This window comes from Periplaneta americana, chromosome 14 (assembly GCF_040183065.1).
Source record: "Periplaneta americana isolate PAMFEO1 chromosome 14, P.americana_PAMFEO1_priV1, whole genome shotgun sequence".
NCBI lineage: Eukaryota > Metazoa > Arthropoda > Insecta > Blattodea > Blattidae > Periplaneta > Periplaneta americana.
Window position 1 is genome coordinate 152,228,802 of NC_091130.1, and position 18,929 is coordinate 152,247,730.

Here is an 18,929-nt window from a genome sequence, read left to right on the forward strand (position 1 = left end):
AAAATTTTTTGTATGTAAAGGCGTACATATACCTTAAAAACGGTTTCTGTTTTAATTCTATAAATAATGAACTCAATGTTCTCTCAGTATCAGCAAATTTACACAATATTATGTAGCACTGAAACACACAACTCCCTGTACAAAAGTTAGCGTCCTCTATAGATGATGATGATGTGTACTACGAATAATTGCCTCCGAGGAATGTAACCGTAATTTCTTATATTTATTGCAACACTGAGACGACGTCTTGCCGTAATTGAAGAAAAACTACCGGGAACACTGCATCGAGTGCTACTGCGACACGATAATGATCACGTTCAAAATGATAAATCTGCTGCACTCCAAAGCTCTAACCTTAAATACAGTACATTTCGTATAGTGACGAAAAATAAAAAAAAATATATGTATATGTTTAATAAGGAAGAACTGATACTGTGGTAGTTTCCTAAATGTGTCAGTCTATACTTATATGTAAGTTCTTAAAAGTTACAGAACTGGTTACAGGTTTATCTTCAGCAATATGTCGTACTAGCCTAGAACGTTCGCACGTGCAGTTGGTTTGGTAGGTTCTCAATCTAGTTCGATGGATACAGCTTGCTGTCGAAGCTAAGTAGTTGAATCTATTAAAGGAACTACTTATTCCAGAAATACAGAGTGTAACAAAAGTTTCTGTGACAGTATGTTAAAATTATTCTCTTGTTTAGTTTCTATTTTCTCAGGAACCATGACCAAATTTTATGGTGTAGGGGTTGGTACTACTTGATTGTGGTGTGATGCAATCCTTTATTAATAATTTGGCTGAAAATGTGACATTTACCATCAAATATAAAAAAAAAAAAAAAACTAAAATTTTCACTGTACCAGAAACTTTTGTTACACTCTGTAGTTCCAAAACGTTACGAAGATTGAATTAATCATCGGTTAAGAAATCCAAATACTATATAAGATCCACAATGAACATTTCAACCTGATAAAACTTCAGTGCCTGTGTTTTGCGTGCTGGCTGAACCACTAAATAAAGTGGTATCATTAGTTGGGAACACTTTACCAAAATTGTTATTCATTTTAACGTTACCAGATGTACTGTAGGTAAGTTGTCGTATCCTAAATTGCTAATTCAATAAATGATGGTTTTATTTTTTTGTGTATGACGTTTCTATTCAATATACTTTTAGAAAATGGAATGTGTTAGACCTAGGCCTATATTTTTGTATAAAATAAGAAATAGGCTTAACTGACATCATTAAAGAAAATCATGTTGCTAGAGACCATCATCAATTCGCAGTTCAGGGCGGTCACACCAGAAGATCACCGACATTTGGTGGACTCAATGTCACGAAGAATCAAGGCAGTGATTGACTCAAAGGGATATTCCACAAAATTCTGAGAACTGTTGCAATAACATTTATATAACATTAATTTGCTATCTTCTGAAATTTTTAGTTTTTGAGTTATAATTTAAAATTTTAATTTAGTTTTGGATAAATTTTCAAATACTGAACATTAGGACAGGTCTATGTTCTTCTAAAATTTGTTTTCAATTACAATGTAAATTTAAACTAGTATAAACTAGTATAAAGTCCAGTTGAACTTCGTAAATCTGTGACTAGGAAATTAAGAGAGGAATTAAGAAATGCAGAATTCGAATCTTGGAAAGTAATGCCTAGAAGAGGCAGAGGTGTAGAATTGTACAGCCAAGTACCTAAAGCCAACGCCTGGATTTTTAATAAGTCTGGACTATCTACATCTGAATGGGTAACCTGCCTCAAAATGAACGCCAATTTAGCAGCAGTTAGAGGAGTACCTGGTCGCTCTTTGGACGGATCCCGGTGCAGACATGGATGCCCGGAGACTGAAACCCTTGCCCACGTCCAAGGTCAGTGTAACAGAGGTTTACTCCTCCGAAATGCCAGACACCATCATGTTCGATCCTTAATTGCAACTGCTTTAAGAAAAAAGTCTTGGATAGTAGAAGGGGAAGTTTTTTGCCTTGCTACTAATGGCTCCTCTAGACGTATTGACATCATAGCGTATTCCCAGACTACCAAGAAAGGATATATAATTGATCCTACCATAAGGATTGAAACGGGGAGTAGCCAGCCGGAGGATGTCAATAAAGAAAAGATCAACATTTATCTGCCAAGAGTTGATTACTTCAAAGCAAAATACAAGCTTGAAGACATTGAGGTGATTGGTCTTCTTATTGGAGCTCGTGGTGTGATTCCCAAGTTCTTTGAAAGCTTCAGGAAGACCTTTGAACTACCACAGACACTTACTGCTGACCAGTGGCGTAGCGTCAATGTAAGCTAAAAAGCTCAGCTTCCCCAGTTAATAATAATTTCATAATAAACCTGCAGTTTATGAACAAAATTATTTATTAATTAATTTTAATAGAGTTTATATTTATGCGTTAAATATTGTGATGCGGCAGCTCAGGATGATTTCTGATGCAGCAGTAAACACCAGCTTCCAAGCAGACTGGTTTCTTTCACTCATTCTTCTGTGTAACCCACCCCGCAGATTTTCCATTCCTTTCTAACTAACCTACCTGCTCGCAAGGCACGGAAGAAGCTAGCTTTTACATTGAAAGTTTCCGAGTTATCCCTTTCGTGAGTTGTGTTCAGTTGAAGGTTAGTGTGCATTGCGGCTGATATAATAAATAATGAGTGAAATAACAGTTCCTGACACCAATTTACTTGAATTTTTAGGACAATTCTATTATCAAGACTGACTTACAAACAAAAGTGCGATTTAAAAGAAAAATTACCGTGTCTATTTGTTAGAGATATGTGTAAACCATGAAATCATATTTTACCATTTGAGGTCATGCCTTATTGGTGTTACTTACGAGGTTCCAACCAATCTTCGGACTGCTGACTTGACAATGACTACTATTTATTTTAAGACTATAATATTGTAATACGTTTTGTCATATGTACACGAAAGACAACTTCAGTTAGCTTCCCCTGCTCAAAATTTCATGCTACGTCACTGCTGCTGACATCATAACTTCAGTTTTGAAACGCTCTTGCCAAATTCTGAGTCATCATATTTACTCTGTTTAATTTTTTTTATTCACTTTATATTCATACTAGTGGCTTGTGCAGCAAATACTGCTGCAAACTAAGTTCGTTAGACGTTCAAATAAATATTTTTCAGATTTATTTTCAATGAAGAATACTTGTCTTTTTGATAGTTATTTGCTTCCATAATAATGAAACATACTCCCTCTGAATGGATTTTTTTAGGCCAAATAATTTTTCTTGAACCTATCCAACTTCAGTTTTTGAGCTTCAACGCGAAAACGCAAGTATCAATGTCAGGACGATAGCAGTAGCTATTTCAGGTCATTGTGGATTGTAGGCAAAAGTTAAAAAATGTCAGGTTTGCTAAGCTTTCGAACAATAGCATTTTCGTATAGCTGCTGCATGTAGAACTTGAAATGTAGAGCTTAAAATCATTTTATCCTACTAAGAGATCTTGCTGAAATGATCTGGAGACTACAAAATTTTCTAGGCCTCTTATTTTATCAGTAAGTAACACCTTTTGTTCTTTCCTTAGAAACTGTAATTTTTGCGCTCTCTCGAGCCAATACTGAAGACAATGACACATATCAATATCTACACTACACCGTCATTAAGTATATGAAAAAGACCCAACGCCACTGGGTTAATAAGTATAAAAATATTTGATTTTTAATAACAATATTATTATCTTACTTAAGTTTTGTATTTATATATAGCAGTCACTCAGTAAATTATAGAAATGAAGATCTAAATTAAGATATTCTCTACATTTACTTACATAACCTCAGAACGTTTCACTTTCATGTCATCAATATAGCATCAATATTATGTACAATTAATGAAGAATAGACCCATCATGATATTAACTATAATAGTATTTAATTTCTAATGGTGATAATGTCATCAAACCACCTCAAGTTTCGTAGATTTGAATATCCAATACACAGCTGTACTCAGAAAATTATACACTGCAGAATCAGTTTCTAATAACAAATTCAATTGAGCTGTAAATATGTCGGCAATCTGCAGGTCATGGCCTTCGTGTAATAGCCTATTGTTTATTGTAGTGTGTGTTTTGTTCTGAAATTCAATCAAGTCGGCCATGATTGAATAAAATTAGTTCTCAAAACTGACAACAGGTGGATTTTGAAAAATAGGAAAATTATGTAGGAAAATTGACATTTCACTGAAAACTACTACTTTTCCGAAAAACTTTAGGTTCCAAGCTTCAAAATGAGTGGCCATTTATTAAAATCCGTTCAGCCATTTTCCCGTAATTTCCATTACCAGTTCAAATTATATATATAGATATGTTTATTTTAATTTTCTTCCTAAAAATTTATGTAAACATTTAATATTGTAAAATTCATATAGGAGAGTATACTGAGTCCTTCTGCGCTACCTCCAATGGGAGGCAGTTATTATCTTATCTATTGAACGAATCTCTAAAAAGTGTTAGGAATGTATGCCATTTCTGTATGTACTGACCGATATTTAAGTAGGTGCACCCCCGCACAGTGCCTATAGGAACTTTTCATCGCATTGTATCTCCGACCGAAAACAGAGCATCTTGTCAATCTGGGACAACTGCGCGCGATGAGTGACAAAGTGTCAGGACGTATGTATCCAGTATGAGAGCCCATAAACAAATTCTCCAAAAGGTTAAGCGATTGACTGAACAGTGTCATAGCAGAAATGTCATTGTAAAAATTCAGTGTCGTAAACAAATATAGAGTCACAAGATTGGGTGTAGCAGACAAGATAGCACTGATAGGATCTGAGTCAACGGTCCAGATACTGAGGGTATAAAGGTACCTAAAGGAACCTAGCAACTGAGGACACTTCAGAACCATTGTCTTGATATGGAGCTTCTCCAAACGAGGGCAATTTGTTTGTAAATGTTGCACGTCAACATAACGCACGTCCAGTTCCAACACCTTCAGAGTTTCCAAGACCTTCAGATTTGCGAAAGATGGCATAGATATCGATCTGTTTCCGGAAACTTTAAGCTCCTCTAACCCTTTAAGCAGCTGTAGAGTGTCGTTCAAATGTGGTCTCATAGAATGATCAACAATTAAGCTGAGACGACGTACACCTGGAAACCACTGAGCAAGCGACCGGATTTGGGAAGTGTTCAACAAACTGAATCCGAATTCTTGCAGACGACAATGGTTTTCGAACGTATCCAGTAAACATGTATAACCATCCACGGATATTCCTGTCTCGGAGATATTCAGACTTTGCAGATGCGGGAAATTTAATATAATATCAATGCTCGCGTCTGTAACACCACTGGATCTATTCACGTCAAGGTGTGTTAATCCAGTTGCAGATTTCGAGAGAACACTAATTATTTCATCACTACAGAATGCAGGCAGAATAAAACACTTCAAGTTCTTCAGTGAGTACAAACACTGAGAAGGGAACTTTTTGAGTACATCGTAGCGACTAATTTTTCGGTAACTTTGTTCATTTCTTACACAAAATCTTAAAACTCTGAGCTGAGAGAGTCTTTCAATTTCATTTAGAATGATATTCGATATATAGTTCCATTCATTAGCAATATCAAGCTCTGTAACCTGGGGGTGTAGCAGTATCTTGATGAAGTGTTGAAGGATATTCATGCATGATGAATCTTCTGTGCAACTTCTGATGTCATTGTAGCGATCATCCAAATGTTTGAGGCCTACAGATGTGATGCAGTTGGCCATACTGAATGGTAAACTCTCATGGATGATGCGTTGCAAACGTTGGCATATTGCAATTGCATCCTTTGAAGATGCTTCTGAGTTGCCACCAGAATTCACAAGACGGACACAAATATCTGACAGGTACTTGGCTAAGCTCTCTAGCGACAGTTTCTGCAGACGAACGGGTTGGTTGTAGAGAGGCATTTCATGGGCAGTTCTGTGCAAAAACAAAACTTACAGTTTAAACAGCTCTTATTTTATAGCTGATGAACAGGAAAAGCTAATGAAAATTTGATTATACATCTTGATTACACAACGTTTAACACTGTATCACTTCGGAATATGTATTATATGACTTTCTTGTGTTAAATTCTATCGTACCTGGTTTACATGTTTCGACCTATTATGAGTCATTCTCAAAGTATATGATTATGTCTTGTGACGAGAATATTGTACGAAATGAAAATATAAAATTGGAAATTTATCCTTTGAAGAGGTGGAAAAATTCAAATAGCTGGAAGCAACAGTAACAAATATAAATGATACTCGGGAGGAAATTAAACACAGAATAAATATGGGAAATACGTGTTATTATTCGGTTGAGAAGCTCTTATCATCCAGTCTGCTGTCAAAAAATCTGAAAGTTAGAATTTATAAAACAGTTACAATACCGGTTGTTCTTTATGGTTGTGAAACTTGGACTCTCACTTTGAGAGAGGAATATAGATTAAGGGTGATTGAGAATAAGAAGCTTAGGAAAATATTTGGGGCTAAAAGGGATGAAGTTACAGGAGAATGGAGAAAGTTACACAACGCAGAACTGCACGCATTGTATTCTTCACCTGACATAATTAGGAACATTAAATCCAGACGTTTGAGATGGGCAGGACATGTAGCACGTGTGAGCGAATCCAGAAATGCATATAGAGTGTTAGTTGGGAGACCTGAGGGAAAAAGACCTTTGGGGAGGCCGAGGCGTAGATGGGAAGATAATATTAAAATGGATTTGAGGGAGGTGGGATATGATGATAGAGACTGGATTGATCTTGCTCAGGATAGGGACGGATGGCGGGCTTATGTGAGGGCGGCAATGAACCTTCGGGTTCCTTAAAAGCCAGTAAGTAAGTATGGCTCATCCTCAGAACTGGTCGTTGTTGGTCCTGGTCTTTTGTTTTCTGTGAGGGTGTGTTTGTGTGGTATAATGTGGAGTCAAAGAATGTGTGTTTTCTGAAATTGAGTTGTGTGTTGAGAATTTCATTGGAGTGTGTTTTAGTATGTATGTATATTTCATAACAAAATTACAAAACACCTTCACATATTAGGACTTATCACAAATGCCAACCACACCTACAGAGACATCAACACAGAAATGGAAATACTACACATCCAACCAAAAAGCCAGAAACTTAACACACTAGAACAATATGAAATATACAAACATACAAAAACACACCCCAATGAAATTCTCAACACAGAACTCAATTTCAGAACACACACACACTCTTGTCCACATTACACCACACAAACACACCCTCACAGGAAACAAAAGAAGAGGCGCCAAGACCAACAACGACCAGTTCTGAGGATGACCCATAATAGGTCGAAACATGTAAACCAGGTACAATAGAATTTAACACAAGAAAGTCATATAATACATATTCCGAAAATTTGATATTATTGCAGACTATTTGACATTTAGTTAGACAAGGTTCATCACTGTCGCACATACACAAGCACACACACAAACATGCGCAAAGACACAAATAAATCCCGAGATAATGGGTCGTGAAGTGAACCCAATTTATTATATGGATATAGTTTTATGAAGAATCCTCTTAAAACAAAAATGTTTACAATTTTTAAACAATTTTAATTGTAAAAACAATAATTGTGGAAATTGAGGCCAATTTTACCAACAGATTTGAAAACGTGACGGATAATTATTTAATTATAAATTTAACACAAAAAAATGTTTCATAAACCTTTGTTAATTTTAACAACTTGTTGAACTGTTTGTGAAGGTAAGAATTCCCTGCGTTAAAACCTGAACTATGGCAGGTGTAATTACGCTGTAGATGGAGAATTGCTTTTTTGTTGGTTATTTGACGATGCTGTAACAACTACTATGTTATTTAGAGTTGACGGGATTGTTGGTAGCGATATGAGAGCGAGGATTCGCCATAGATTACCTGACATTCGCCTTACGGTTGGAATAAAAGAACCAGGTAATCAGTCCACACGGGAATCGAATCAACGCCGGAGAGCAGCTCCCGTTCAGCAGGTAAACCTTTTAAATGTACCGTACGTCGTCCGCAGAGAGGTGTAATTCAATAATGGTCTCGAAAAACTACCTCAGGGCGAAGTTCTACTGAGGTATAGACTCTTGAAAACGGTTGTCAGGACGACGAAATTTGCGAGAGATTTGAATACATAACGGAAATACTGAATTTTTCTGTCTTCCATGTTACAGGTATTGATTACGTTAGTTTCTAATGCTACAGCTAATGCTAATGCTACAGAATGAAACGAAAATACACCAGACTCTCGCTAATCCGTCCCTTAGTAGTGCGGTCTTTTTATAATTTACTTCCCATAATTTCCACTGTAATAGTTTTCTGGGAAATTTGCACCGATGTTATGTGTTATACTGTATTACATACTTATACATGTGTTCAATGTTCTAGTTTCTATTTAGAACAATAAATTTAATGACATAAGCTCTATCAATAATAAGTCATTCTCGCTAGTTTGGCACCCGTCTGTGCAAAGAATGACCGGATTAGAGATGGGAACGATATGTCGGTTTTGTAGATTACACAAGAGCAACACAAACTTTTTAATTATGGGGATGAAATTATATAATAAGCTCCCAGTCAATATTATAAATTACCAATCAATAGTTTCAAAACTAGATTTTACAATTGGTTATTAAATAATCCCTTTTATTCTGTTGCTGAGTTTTTTAACACAAATTTGTATGACATTGTATTTTAATAAATAAGTTTTAATTGCAATTTAGTTAGTTTTCTTCAATTTAAAAGTTTAAAATTATTTCATATTTTCATTGTATTACTTAAATTTTACTGTTTCTTTTATTAGTGTTTTTGTAAATGTATTTATATGTCTTTTTTTCAATGTATTCTGACGAAGCCTAAAACTCTATGTCTAATGGCCAAATAAATTGAATTGAATTGAATTGAATTTACGAAATACCGATATTTTCATTTCGATATATCGATCATCACAACAAAATCCACACTACACAACTCCGATAATTCCCTGAGAGATGACGCTAATGAAGGTGAACAGTTACATAATTGTGCAACCTTGAAATATCCAATCCAATCAATACCTTCCTCTGATTGGCTGGACTGAAATTCGAATTCAAACTGTTTAATATGCAGTACCAAATTAAAAATGCAACGTGTGCAAATACGGGAGGTTTATCTACTACTGTTTTAGTATTAATGTTCTCCGAAACAGGAGCAACTACCACTCTGAAAAGGAACCATCTGACCTCAAAATGCCTATCAAATTATTGTGAAGTTTGTTAAAACTTGTTACATTTTAAGTACTGTTTACTTACATTTAAAAATGATTACGTTGATTATACTGTTTTAGTATTAATGTTCTCCAAGACAGGAGCCATTTGATACAATCCTTCTATAGCAGGCGTGTCAAAACCCTGCACATTGTGCAGTCGCGCACATTGTGCACTGGTCTCTGTGCTATGTGCAGTTCCTATTCCCCCACCTGGAGGGAGTGAATCGGCTTGGAGGGGAACGCGATAGGGCTGTATATTACCTGCAGTACAGAACAGCTTTTGTTTCAGTAACACAGATCAGTACGGGTGCTCATTGAGCTGTGATTGTGAATGCGTTATGACAAATAAAGTGAGGAGTCCACAGATATAACGAAGAAGAGAAATCACGGATCATGTAACATAACTGTTATGATGTTTTCCTCAGCCAACAGCAATTATTTTAAAATGAAAGGCTTTCATCATATCATGTGGACCAACTAGTGATGTGAGAATTTAAATCAGATTAGTAAAGTTCTCAAAATATGATATTCGCCAGCTCTTATTTCTTAATCAGTACTCTCACGGCAAGACAAACATGACAATGATATTGTACTAACACAGCCATCAATGGTTAGACGACTTACAACTTTTATTTGATGAGCTGATAAGTGATGAGAATACTGAGGGTCTTCAGGTTGTAAGGGAAGGAAGAAAGCAACTATTTGTAAGGCGGAAAAATTTTCTGGAAAAATAATACATAATGGCGAATTTTCCATCTCACTTTACTATATTATCTTAATATTCTTACGTTAATAAATCTTTAAACCTGACATAAAGAAAATGTCCTCGCTTCACAGCTTGTGAAGTACTCTTTTAACTCAATTCAGTAACGCTCCCAACTTGCTGATACTTGCTCTCAACGTTTTCCAAATAAACTATATATAAATTTAAATTCAAGCTTAATTTATCCAATTTATTAATAATATGAATTTATATTATATACAGCAAGAATATGATTCCAATGTAAAAGGCTCACAATTTCCTAATGCATTAATTGGGAGTAAAATATTTTCTTTCTTAGCATTTGTGCACCAATGGTCTCAATAATGCTTGAGGAACAATGAAAGAGTATTGCTTTGAAATAATCAGTACCTACTACATAAAATGAAATATTGTGTACGTTTTTTGTTGTTTCGAAATTACTGCAATATTTATATTTTCCTCAAAAACTGTATACAAATCATGTAAATAAATGATTCTTTACAAACGACTGCTTTGTGAATTGTAACTGAGTAAGTCTATTGCTTCTTGTGTTACAATTATTGTCAAATATAGACACTGACAATAATTGTGTTTTTTCCTTCTGTTAAGTATGTTTATAATGTCCAAATGTCAATTTAATTGAACACTAGAAGCGCAGAATAGATTCTTGTACATCCCTCCCGCTAAGAACTGGTAAGAGCAACAAATGAATGACGCAATCTGCACAGACCGGCGTTCCGCGCACATACACTGCACTTTCAGTGTCTGATTTCTGACATTGTTTTCTTATTATATCTTCTAGTGCTTAAAAATTCTATCGCTATCATCATTACTATTGATGTTTGGAATGTTGGAGTGTAACAGTAACTTGCAATGAAATTTGCTATAGTAGGATTGTATCAAATCATTGTGAAGTTTGTTAAAACTTGTTATATTTTAACTTGTTTACGAAAAAGCGATATAAAGATAATCGTTTGACATATCGATATATTTTCTGCAATATATATCGTATCGAAATTAGGTCTGCAATATATTACAGTATCAATATATCGGCATTTAAATTATTTCCTTCATTCCTAGGTCAGATTAGCAAGAGAGTCTACTGTAGGCTATATAATAAACTGTCTACGTTTCTATCAATTGAACAACGACCGCAAAATGTTAGATTGTTTAGTTCTTGCAGTAACTGAATGAATGGGTTATCCGCTCCGTCATCCTTTGATTTTCACAGCTTCTGTTTATTACATTCAAAACTGTCATTATATGGCTATCATTTTCACTAGCAAAGATTTTTCTATATTAGTAAAATTTTATCTTTTATTTATTTTCACACTATCACTTTCGCGGTTCATATCTAACAGCAAATAATAATTGTCAAAGAGATCGTTATGTTGCACAGGTTTTCTCTGCGTTAAGCGACTGAAGCGCGTTCAGAAAAGCTTTGGATCAAACACGGCCTCCCAGATTCACACATTTTCAATTGTCGCGAAAGTTAAGAAAATATTATTATTTTACTTCCATCTGGAAATAATAATTTAATAATTTATTTATTTAATCTGGCAGAGCTAAGGCCAGTAGGCCTTCTCTTCCGCCCAGCCAGACTCTAATTCTAATTGAATACGTTTGCTTACATAGTTATTACATTAATATCTAGACCATAAAACAACATGAAAATAAATAATGAAAGTTGGATAAGTAATGTTAGTGTGACAATAATAAACATGGGTAAGAAATAGTTATAATAATACAATTAAACATTGAGAAACCTGAAACAGCTATTATTGTTAACAAGAATTGTTAGCCTATTCTTAAATTGGTTTGGTATCTGACAGTCCCTGACATTACTTGGTAGGGAATTCCAAAGTCGAGGAACAGCCACAGTGAAAGAAGATGAATATGAGGATGTTCGGTGGGAGGGAATGGATAATATTGAGGAGTGTTGTGATCGTGTGTCTAGGTTATGATGTGTGGATAAATTTTGAAAACGAGACGCAAGATAGACAGGAGTGGAGAAATGCAATATGTGAAAGAGAAGGGAAAGACAGTGGATTTTCCTACGATCTTCTAGACGGAGCCAGGACAACATTTCGAGGGATGGTGTTACGTGATCAGCCCGGCGAATATTGCAGACGAAACGGACGCACATATTATGAACACGTTGTAGTCTCTGCGCCGAAGTAACGCTTAGGTCAGTAAGTAGAATATCACAGTAGTCGAAGTGGGGCATCACGAGTGTTTGCACTAATATTTTTTTAATGGAAAAGGGTAGAAAATTCTTCAATCGCCCAAGCGAGTAGATTAATGAGAATAGGTGGTAGAGCCAAAATGCACGTAAGAATGTTAACATAAATGTTATAATTTTAGCGTGTATAAACGAAGAATATATTACTGCATTTTTAAATATTTTTTTTATAAAAACGGCCCTAGGAATCGTAAAAGATTTCAATGGACGAAACCCTGAATCGAAAAACAAATTTATTTCTATCACGGTATGTAGTTATTTCCTTTGAGCACATTAAAACAACGCCCACAGGTAGGCCTGCACAGAATAATCACTTGTAACAACACACGACAACAGAATATCGAAGTACGAATATAAATGCCCGTACCGAATTGAAAAATACTGTTCATAGTTTAATGAAATAAAATTGTGCACTTACGTCTGAAGAGTTTCCAAGCCAAACTAATGGCCACACACACAGTGATAAGGAGACCTTAACGTGTTATCACAGTCTTATCAGCGAGTGACTGTTCGTTCTATAACATCCCACGTATTTCAAAGAAATTCAGACGCAAAGAAATTAAATGTTGGCTAAGGCTAGCCAAGTTACTCAACAGCACTATTATGGGGGTGCAGAATGCAGCGAAAGAGGTCTTGTAGTATATCTTTAACCCTAGAATACTAACGATATTCTACACACTTGCATACTAATGAGTAGGGAGCGGATTGTTATGTGCTAAAAAATTTAAATATATTTATTTTTATGTGCTAAAAAGTACGAAAATATTTGCTAAAAATAAAAAAAAAATATTTATTTTAAATATGACAAAAATACCTTACTTAGCTTGGGGGGAAAAAATGTTACTATAGTCCCGTCGCTCTAATTTCCGGCAGCCAATCGCGTTGCAGGTCGGCTACATTTAAACGTCTTGTGATTCAGTGATTCATTTCTTAAGGCTCGATAAATACTTAATACAATCGCCCGCCATTTTAGCTTTTTCGTTGGCGTTCGCAGAAAGCACACGAAGACGTTATTTGCCGCTCAATTATTTGCTGAATTACATTGCGTTTGATTTATTATCATAGGAGCTACGACATGATAATGTTTAACGGTGTGGCAAATAGATTTCTCGTATGGTAGCTCGGCAACGTAAGAACAGAAATGGCGAACGATACTACCTACCTAGACTTTATAGAGCCTTCACTTTCTAAGACGTAAGCAAAGAGGCGGAGTCACGCCGGAAATAAGAGCGTCGCGACTGTAGGTACTCAACCAACCACACTTGAGTGCTAGTAGTTGGCCGAGAATTGCAGTGAACAACAAAGGTCATCTCAAAATTCTCCAACACAAATGCATGCCGATTATCTCTGAACGACGACTTATACTGTGAAAACGATCTTTCCTAATCACAGGACGTCAGACGTGCATATTTAAAGAGAGGAATGTCACAAACACAAATACCATCAATTTCACCTACAGGCACACCCTCCAATACTTGAGCAACTTTACACATTTTTTTATATCCACTGTTTTTCCCAAACACATTATGGAATTTGTCCTTTAGTACTTGTACTTCTGAATCTGGTAGCGAGTCTAGTTTAATTTTCACGGCACGCACCTCCCTGTTTCAGACAACAGGTTTTTGGATGTTTCGAGTTTTTTTATGGTGTCACACAAAAAGCTTAGATTTGCTAATAGGAAAGCCAAATCGTTTTTTAAACAACCATCTTTCAGTATATCTTGAAGGATATCGATTGACGAAGCCCGGTAACAGGGAATCACAACAAGACGTATTGCCTCACTTGATGGACATTAGCGAGAGACGAGAGATTTGTTTAAATTAAGTAATGTTCATACCCAGCTCTTATCTGTTGTGTTTCACTAACAAAGCTTGGAATGAAATCATCTTCAGCAACAATAAACATTCCTAATTATGTGTTGCAAGATCTCTCCTCCTTGTCCATGTTAATTTATTGTCTAATAATAACACTGATATGCTGCCTAGCAGTTCTCAGAACTTGAGGCGATACTATTACGAAAATGGATCACGGATACACCACACAGCGCTTAGAAACACGAAGCAACCAAGAATTCTTAAAAAAAGATAACGTATTTCTGAGTGATATGATTTAGTTTTAAAATGTTTAAAAGTTCTTGTAAACAAAATTATTTAAGTAAAAAACTCCAAGATTTATGTGTTTATAATAGATTTCCTGAAAATATGTACTTACATAATTTTTTTGTGAAAATATGTGTTTTTATGTGAAATAAAATTTGGGTTTTAAACTTGAAACTTCATGTTCGGAATTTTTTACTTTGTTAATTGTGTTTTATCACATGCAAAAATAATATTCAATTATTTAGGAATCCGCTCCTTACTAATGAGTAAAATTTACGGTCAATTTTTATTACTCTACGGCCACTTCCAACGGACTCCTAACGAATATTCACACGTTTATCACTGGGATTGTGGCGCTGGAAATCAATTCAGAACACTTTTATCTCAGCCACGACACATTTCAATTTTTATTGTACAATATAAATGCAATTATCTCTCCAATGACAAAATACAATAATTCTTGCAGATAACACAGAAACAACTTCGCAAACGTAATTAACAGAGTCTCAGTTTCACTTCACTTCCACTAGATGACTCTTGAGTTCCAGCAGACGCCAGGCTATAGGCGTAGCAGGGATGCCAATATCGGCAAACGAAATGAAACTGTGAGGAATGTTACAACAGGTATGCTAAACGTTAGGAATGATACAATAGATGTGTAGCACGTTAGGTTAGGTTAGGTTACCACAGTTGGCGACACTGCAATAATTCTCCCACTCCACCTCAAATAACGTCACAAAGACGGAATATGGCCGCCTTCAAGTACGACGATTTTCCTATGTAAGTAAGGAACCTATTTAGGGCGGGTTGGGTGGCACCACAGCTCTCCCAGTGATCACATCGAGTTTCTACTACTCCACACTACAAAACTAAGGTATTTTCAGTGTTTGTTTTTAATTCCCTATACTGGCAGTACATTAATAAAACTTCACCAAATTTACTCACATAATTTTCAATCACCACTAAAATCTTAAGAGAGTATTTACCTACGTGTTTCTTTTTTTGTGGATAAGAAATTTGAGCATGATATATTGCGTGAATTAAAATTCAAACATCAATTTATGCAGTATTTACTATATTGCTGAATCTCATTGTCTGTGTGAACTTGAACATGACATTCAGAAAGAAGAATATTTATTTATTTATTTATTTTATTTATTTATTTTTATTGCTAGTAAGTCTGAGATGAATACAAATTAATAAATACAAAGAAAGATAAACTAGCCCACTCCTGAATGAGTAAGACTCGTGCTCAGGAGGGGATTCCAATACAGACAAAAATAAAATTAAAATTGAGAGTGAATGCAGATTAAAAAGTGTTTAATATGTTAAAACCCAAACTATAAATCCAATACAATTTTTTTTAATTTTTTATTAATTTGGAGAGGATTCGTGGTTAAAATATTGTGAATTTTATTAGTAACAACAATGTACTGTTAATCTTAACTAATATTTACAAAGCACTATTTACAAATCAGAACTACCAGTTCTCAGTTCACAGTTCTTCTATCTCAGTCACTCGAGTTCACAGTATCTCGAACCACAGACCTTCAGAGACAGTTCACTGTACTCGAACTCGGGTCCCTCCAACTGCGGTCCACTGCACTCGAACTCAGGTCCCTCCAACTGCGGTCCACTGCACTCGAACTCAGGCCTTCGGATGCTGACGCAGATGCGGACGCACACTCGAGTCGAACTCCGGCACACAAGTCTGGCTTGCTTGCTCTGGCTTACTCACTGACTTAATAACTGAAAACTGCAAACTGGAAAACTGCTGTCGTTCCTTCGCGTCCGTAATTTATAGCAACAGCGACGTAGCCTCGAAGGCTCCACGCGTCTCTAGAGATGGCACTCCAGAAAAATCCCGAGCCCTCTCCTCTCTACCAGCACCAGATGCGCGCGCACTCCCGCTCCACTCTCTCGCCGCGTTGGCCCTTTTCCCCTCTCCGCCGCGCGCCATCCCAAGTGCTCCGCGCGATCTTCTCTCTTGCGGGACGCTGGTCGTGAGTTCGAATCTCACGTCGCTGTCACATTGCTCCCTCCTTAGGACTGCTCGTCCCGGGCAGTCCCTTGGTAGGCTGCTAATCGGTCCAGATGCACCACCATCATCTTCCCTCGAGGTTGTCGCTGGATGCGGTACACCACGTCGTTGATCCGGGTCACCACGCGGTATGGTCCATCCCAGGCACGCTGCAGCTTTGGTGATTTCCCTTTGGTCCTGGTAGGTCGATACAGCCACACTAGGTCGCCCTCCTGGAATCCTGCAGAGTTGGCTAATCTGTCGTAGCGCACCTTCATCCTGTCGCTGGCCATCTTGAGGTGCTCTCTGGCCAGTTGGTGAACTCCATTCAACTTCTCGGTGAGTTCTGCCACATAGTCAGTTGCTGGCTGGTCGGCGCTGGGTGGCGTGCCAAACAGCAGATCACAGGGCAGGCGCAGCTCTCTCCCGAAGACCATGTTTGCCGGTGTCATCCCTGTTGTATCGTGGACCGAAGCTCTGTAGGCCAAGAGGAACAGTGGGACTCTGGCATCCCAGTCTCGTTGATGGTTGGACACCACCTTCCGCAGATGCTCTTCCAAGGTTTTGATGTAGCGTTCCACCATACCATCGGACTGTGGGTGGAGGGGAGTGGTCCTGGTTTTATGCACCCCCAGACGCTCGAACAATTCTCCCATCAGGTTGGATTCGAAGTTTCGTCCCTGATCGCTATGCAATTCCCGGGGCACCCCGAATCGGCAGATAAAGTTGTCAAGCAGCGCGTCGGCCACCGTCGAAGCCTCTTGGTTGGGAATCGCGTACACCTCTGGCCATTTTGTGAAGTAATCCATGGCGACTAGCAGGTAGCGGTTCCCGCGATCCGTGACCGGGAACGGTCCAGCAACATCAATGGTGATCCTCTCAAAAGGAGCTCCCACGTTGTACTGCTGCATGGCTCCCCTGCTGCGGGTCCTTGGTCCGCGACTGGCTGCACAGGTGTCGCGTCTTCGGCACCATTGTTCCGTGTCGGTTCTCTGATGCAACCAATAGAACCTCTGCCTTAACTTGTCCAGCGTCCTGTTGGCTCCCAGGTGGCCTCCAGTCACTCCAGCATGAGTCTCCTCCAGCACTTCCTTCACCTTGCTCCTGGGTAGGACAAGTTGTTCTATGCGGGTACTTCCATCGGCCGACTCCCAAATCCTCTTCAGGATACCGTCCTTGACAGTGAAGGATTCCCACTGGGCCCAGTAGCTCTTGTAAGTGGTGCTACGGTTGGCGATATCGGCCTATACTGGTCTCTGGCCGGACTCCACATCACGCAGTAGCTGTCCAATGTTTGGGTCCTCCAGCTGCTCCCTCCTTATGGCGGCGTTATCCCATCCTGGGCTCGGCTGGGCGGCAATTGCTCTTACTGCGTGGGCGCCATCCCGCTCTTCTACTTTCAGGCAGTGTTTGCAGCCATCCGGGCACGGGCGTCGTGACAGGGCATCAGCGTTGGAATGTTTCTTCCCTTGTCGGTGTTCAGAGGTGAAGTTGTACTCCTGCAGACGTTGAACCCAACGGGCGGTCTGCCCCTCCAGATTCTTGAAGCCCAATAGCCAGGTGAGTGCAGAATGGTCTGTCCTCAGATGGAATTCCTGGCCATACAAATATTTGTGGAAGTGCTTCAGGGCTTCCACAATGGCAAGAAGTTCTCTACGCGTCACACAGTAGTTTCTCTCAGCCTTGGATAGTGTTCGGCTGAAGTAGGCAATCACCCTCTCTTGCCCGTCCTGTTCCTGAGAGAGTACTCCGCCGATGCCTACGTTGCTAGCGTCCGTGTCGAGCGTGAACTTCCTTCCAGGGATGGGATATCCCAGTACAGGAGCAGTGCAGAGCGCCTCTTTCAGCGACTGGAAGGATGACTCCGCCTCGTCTGTCCACTGGAATTGTCGTTTCTCCTCGGTCAGCTGGGTTAGAGGCTTAGCGATGTTGGCGTACCCAGCTACGAACCTTCTGTAATAAGTGCAGAGGCCGAGAAAGCGGCGCAGCTCCTGCTTGTCCCTCGGTCTCGGCCATCCTCTGACGGCTTGTAGCTTCTCCGGGTCCGTGGCCACTCCGTTGGTCCCTACTACGTGTCCCAAGTAGTTGACCTTCTTCTGGAATAGATGACATTTCTTCGGGTTCAACTTCAGTCTGGCTTGTCGCAGTCTCTCGAACACTTTCCTCAGGTTCATCAGCTGTTCGCCGAAAGTCTTGCCCACCACGATGACGTCATCAAGGTACAGCAAACAGGTGTCGTATGTCAGGCCTCTCATTACGGACTCCATTAGTCTCTGGAATGTAGCCGGGGCGTTGCAGAGGCCGAACGGCATAACGGTGAACTGCCATAGTCCCTGGCCTGTAGAGAATGCCGTTTTCTCCTTATCCTCCGGATGTAGCGCCACCTGCCAGTATCCTGACTTGAGATCCAACGTCGAGAACCACTCTGCTCCGGCCAGGGTGTCCAAGGTGTCGTCAATTCGTGGAAGGGGAAAGCAGTCCTTCTTGGTGACGTCATTAAGTCTTCTGTAGTCCACGCAGAAGCCATTGATCCCTATCCTGAGCAAGATTAATCCAGTTTCTATCAT

General features: G+C 38.6%; 1 protein-coding gene across 1 annotated transcript; it reads right to left on the minus strand.

The window, feature by feature from the left end:
- Nucleotides 1–1,670: 1,670 nt before the first annotated feature.
- Nucleotides 1,671–12,715, minus strand: LOC138713866 (uncharacterized). The gene is made up of 2 exons (XM_069846330.1): nucleotides 12,662–12,715; nucleotides 1,671–5,933 (listed from the first exon to the last, which is right to left on the minus strand). Exon 2 carries the CDS (start codon nucleotides 5,918–5,920, stop codon nucleotides 4,472–4,474), a length of 1,449 nt encoding a protein of 482 aa, XP_069702431.1. The 5' UTR covers nucleotides 5,921–5,933; nucleotides 12,662–12,715; the 3' UTR covers nucleotides 1,671–4,471.
- Nucleotides 12,716–18,929: the final 6,214 nt, after the last annotated feature.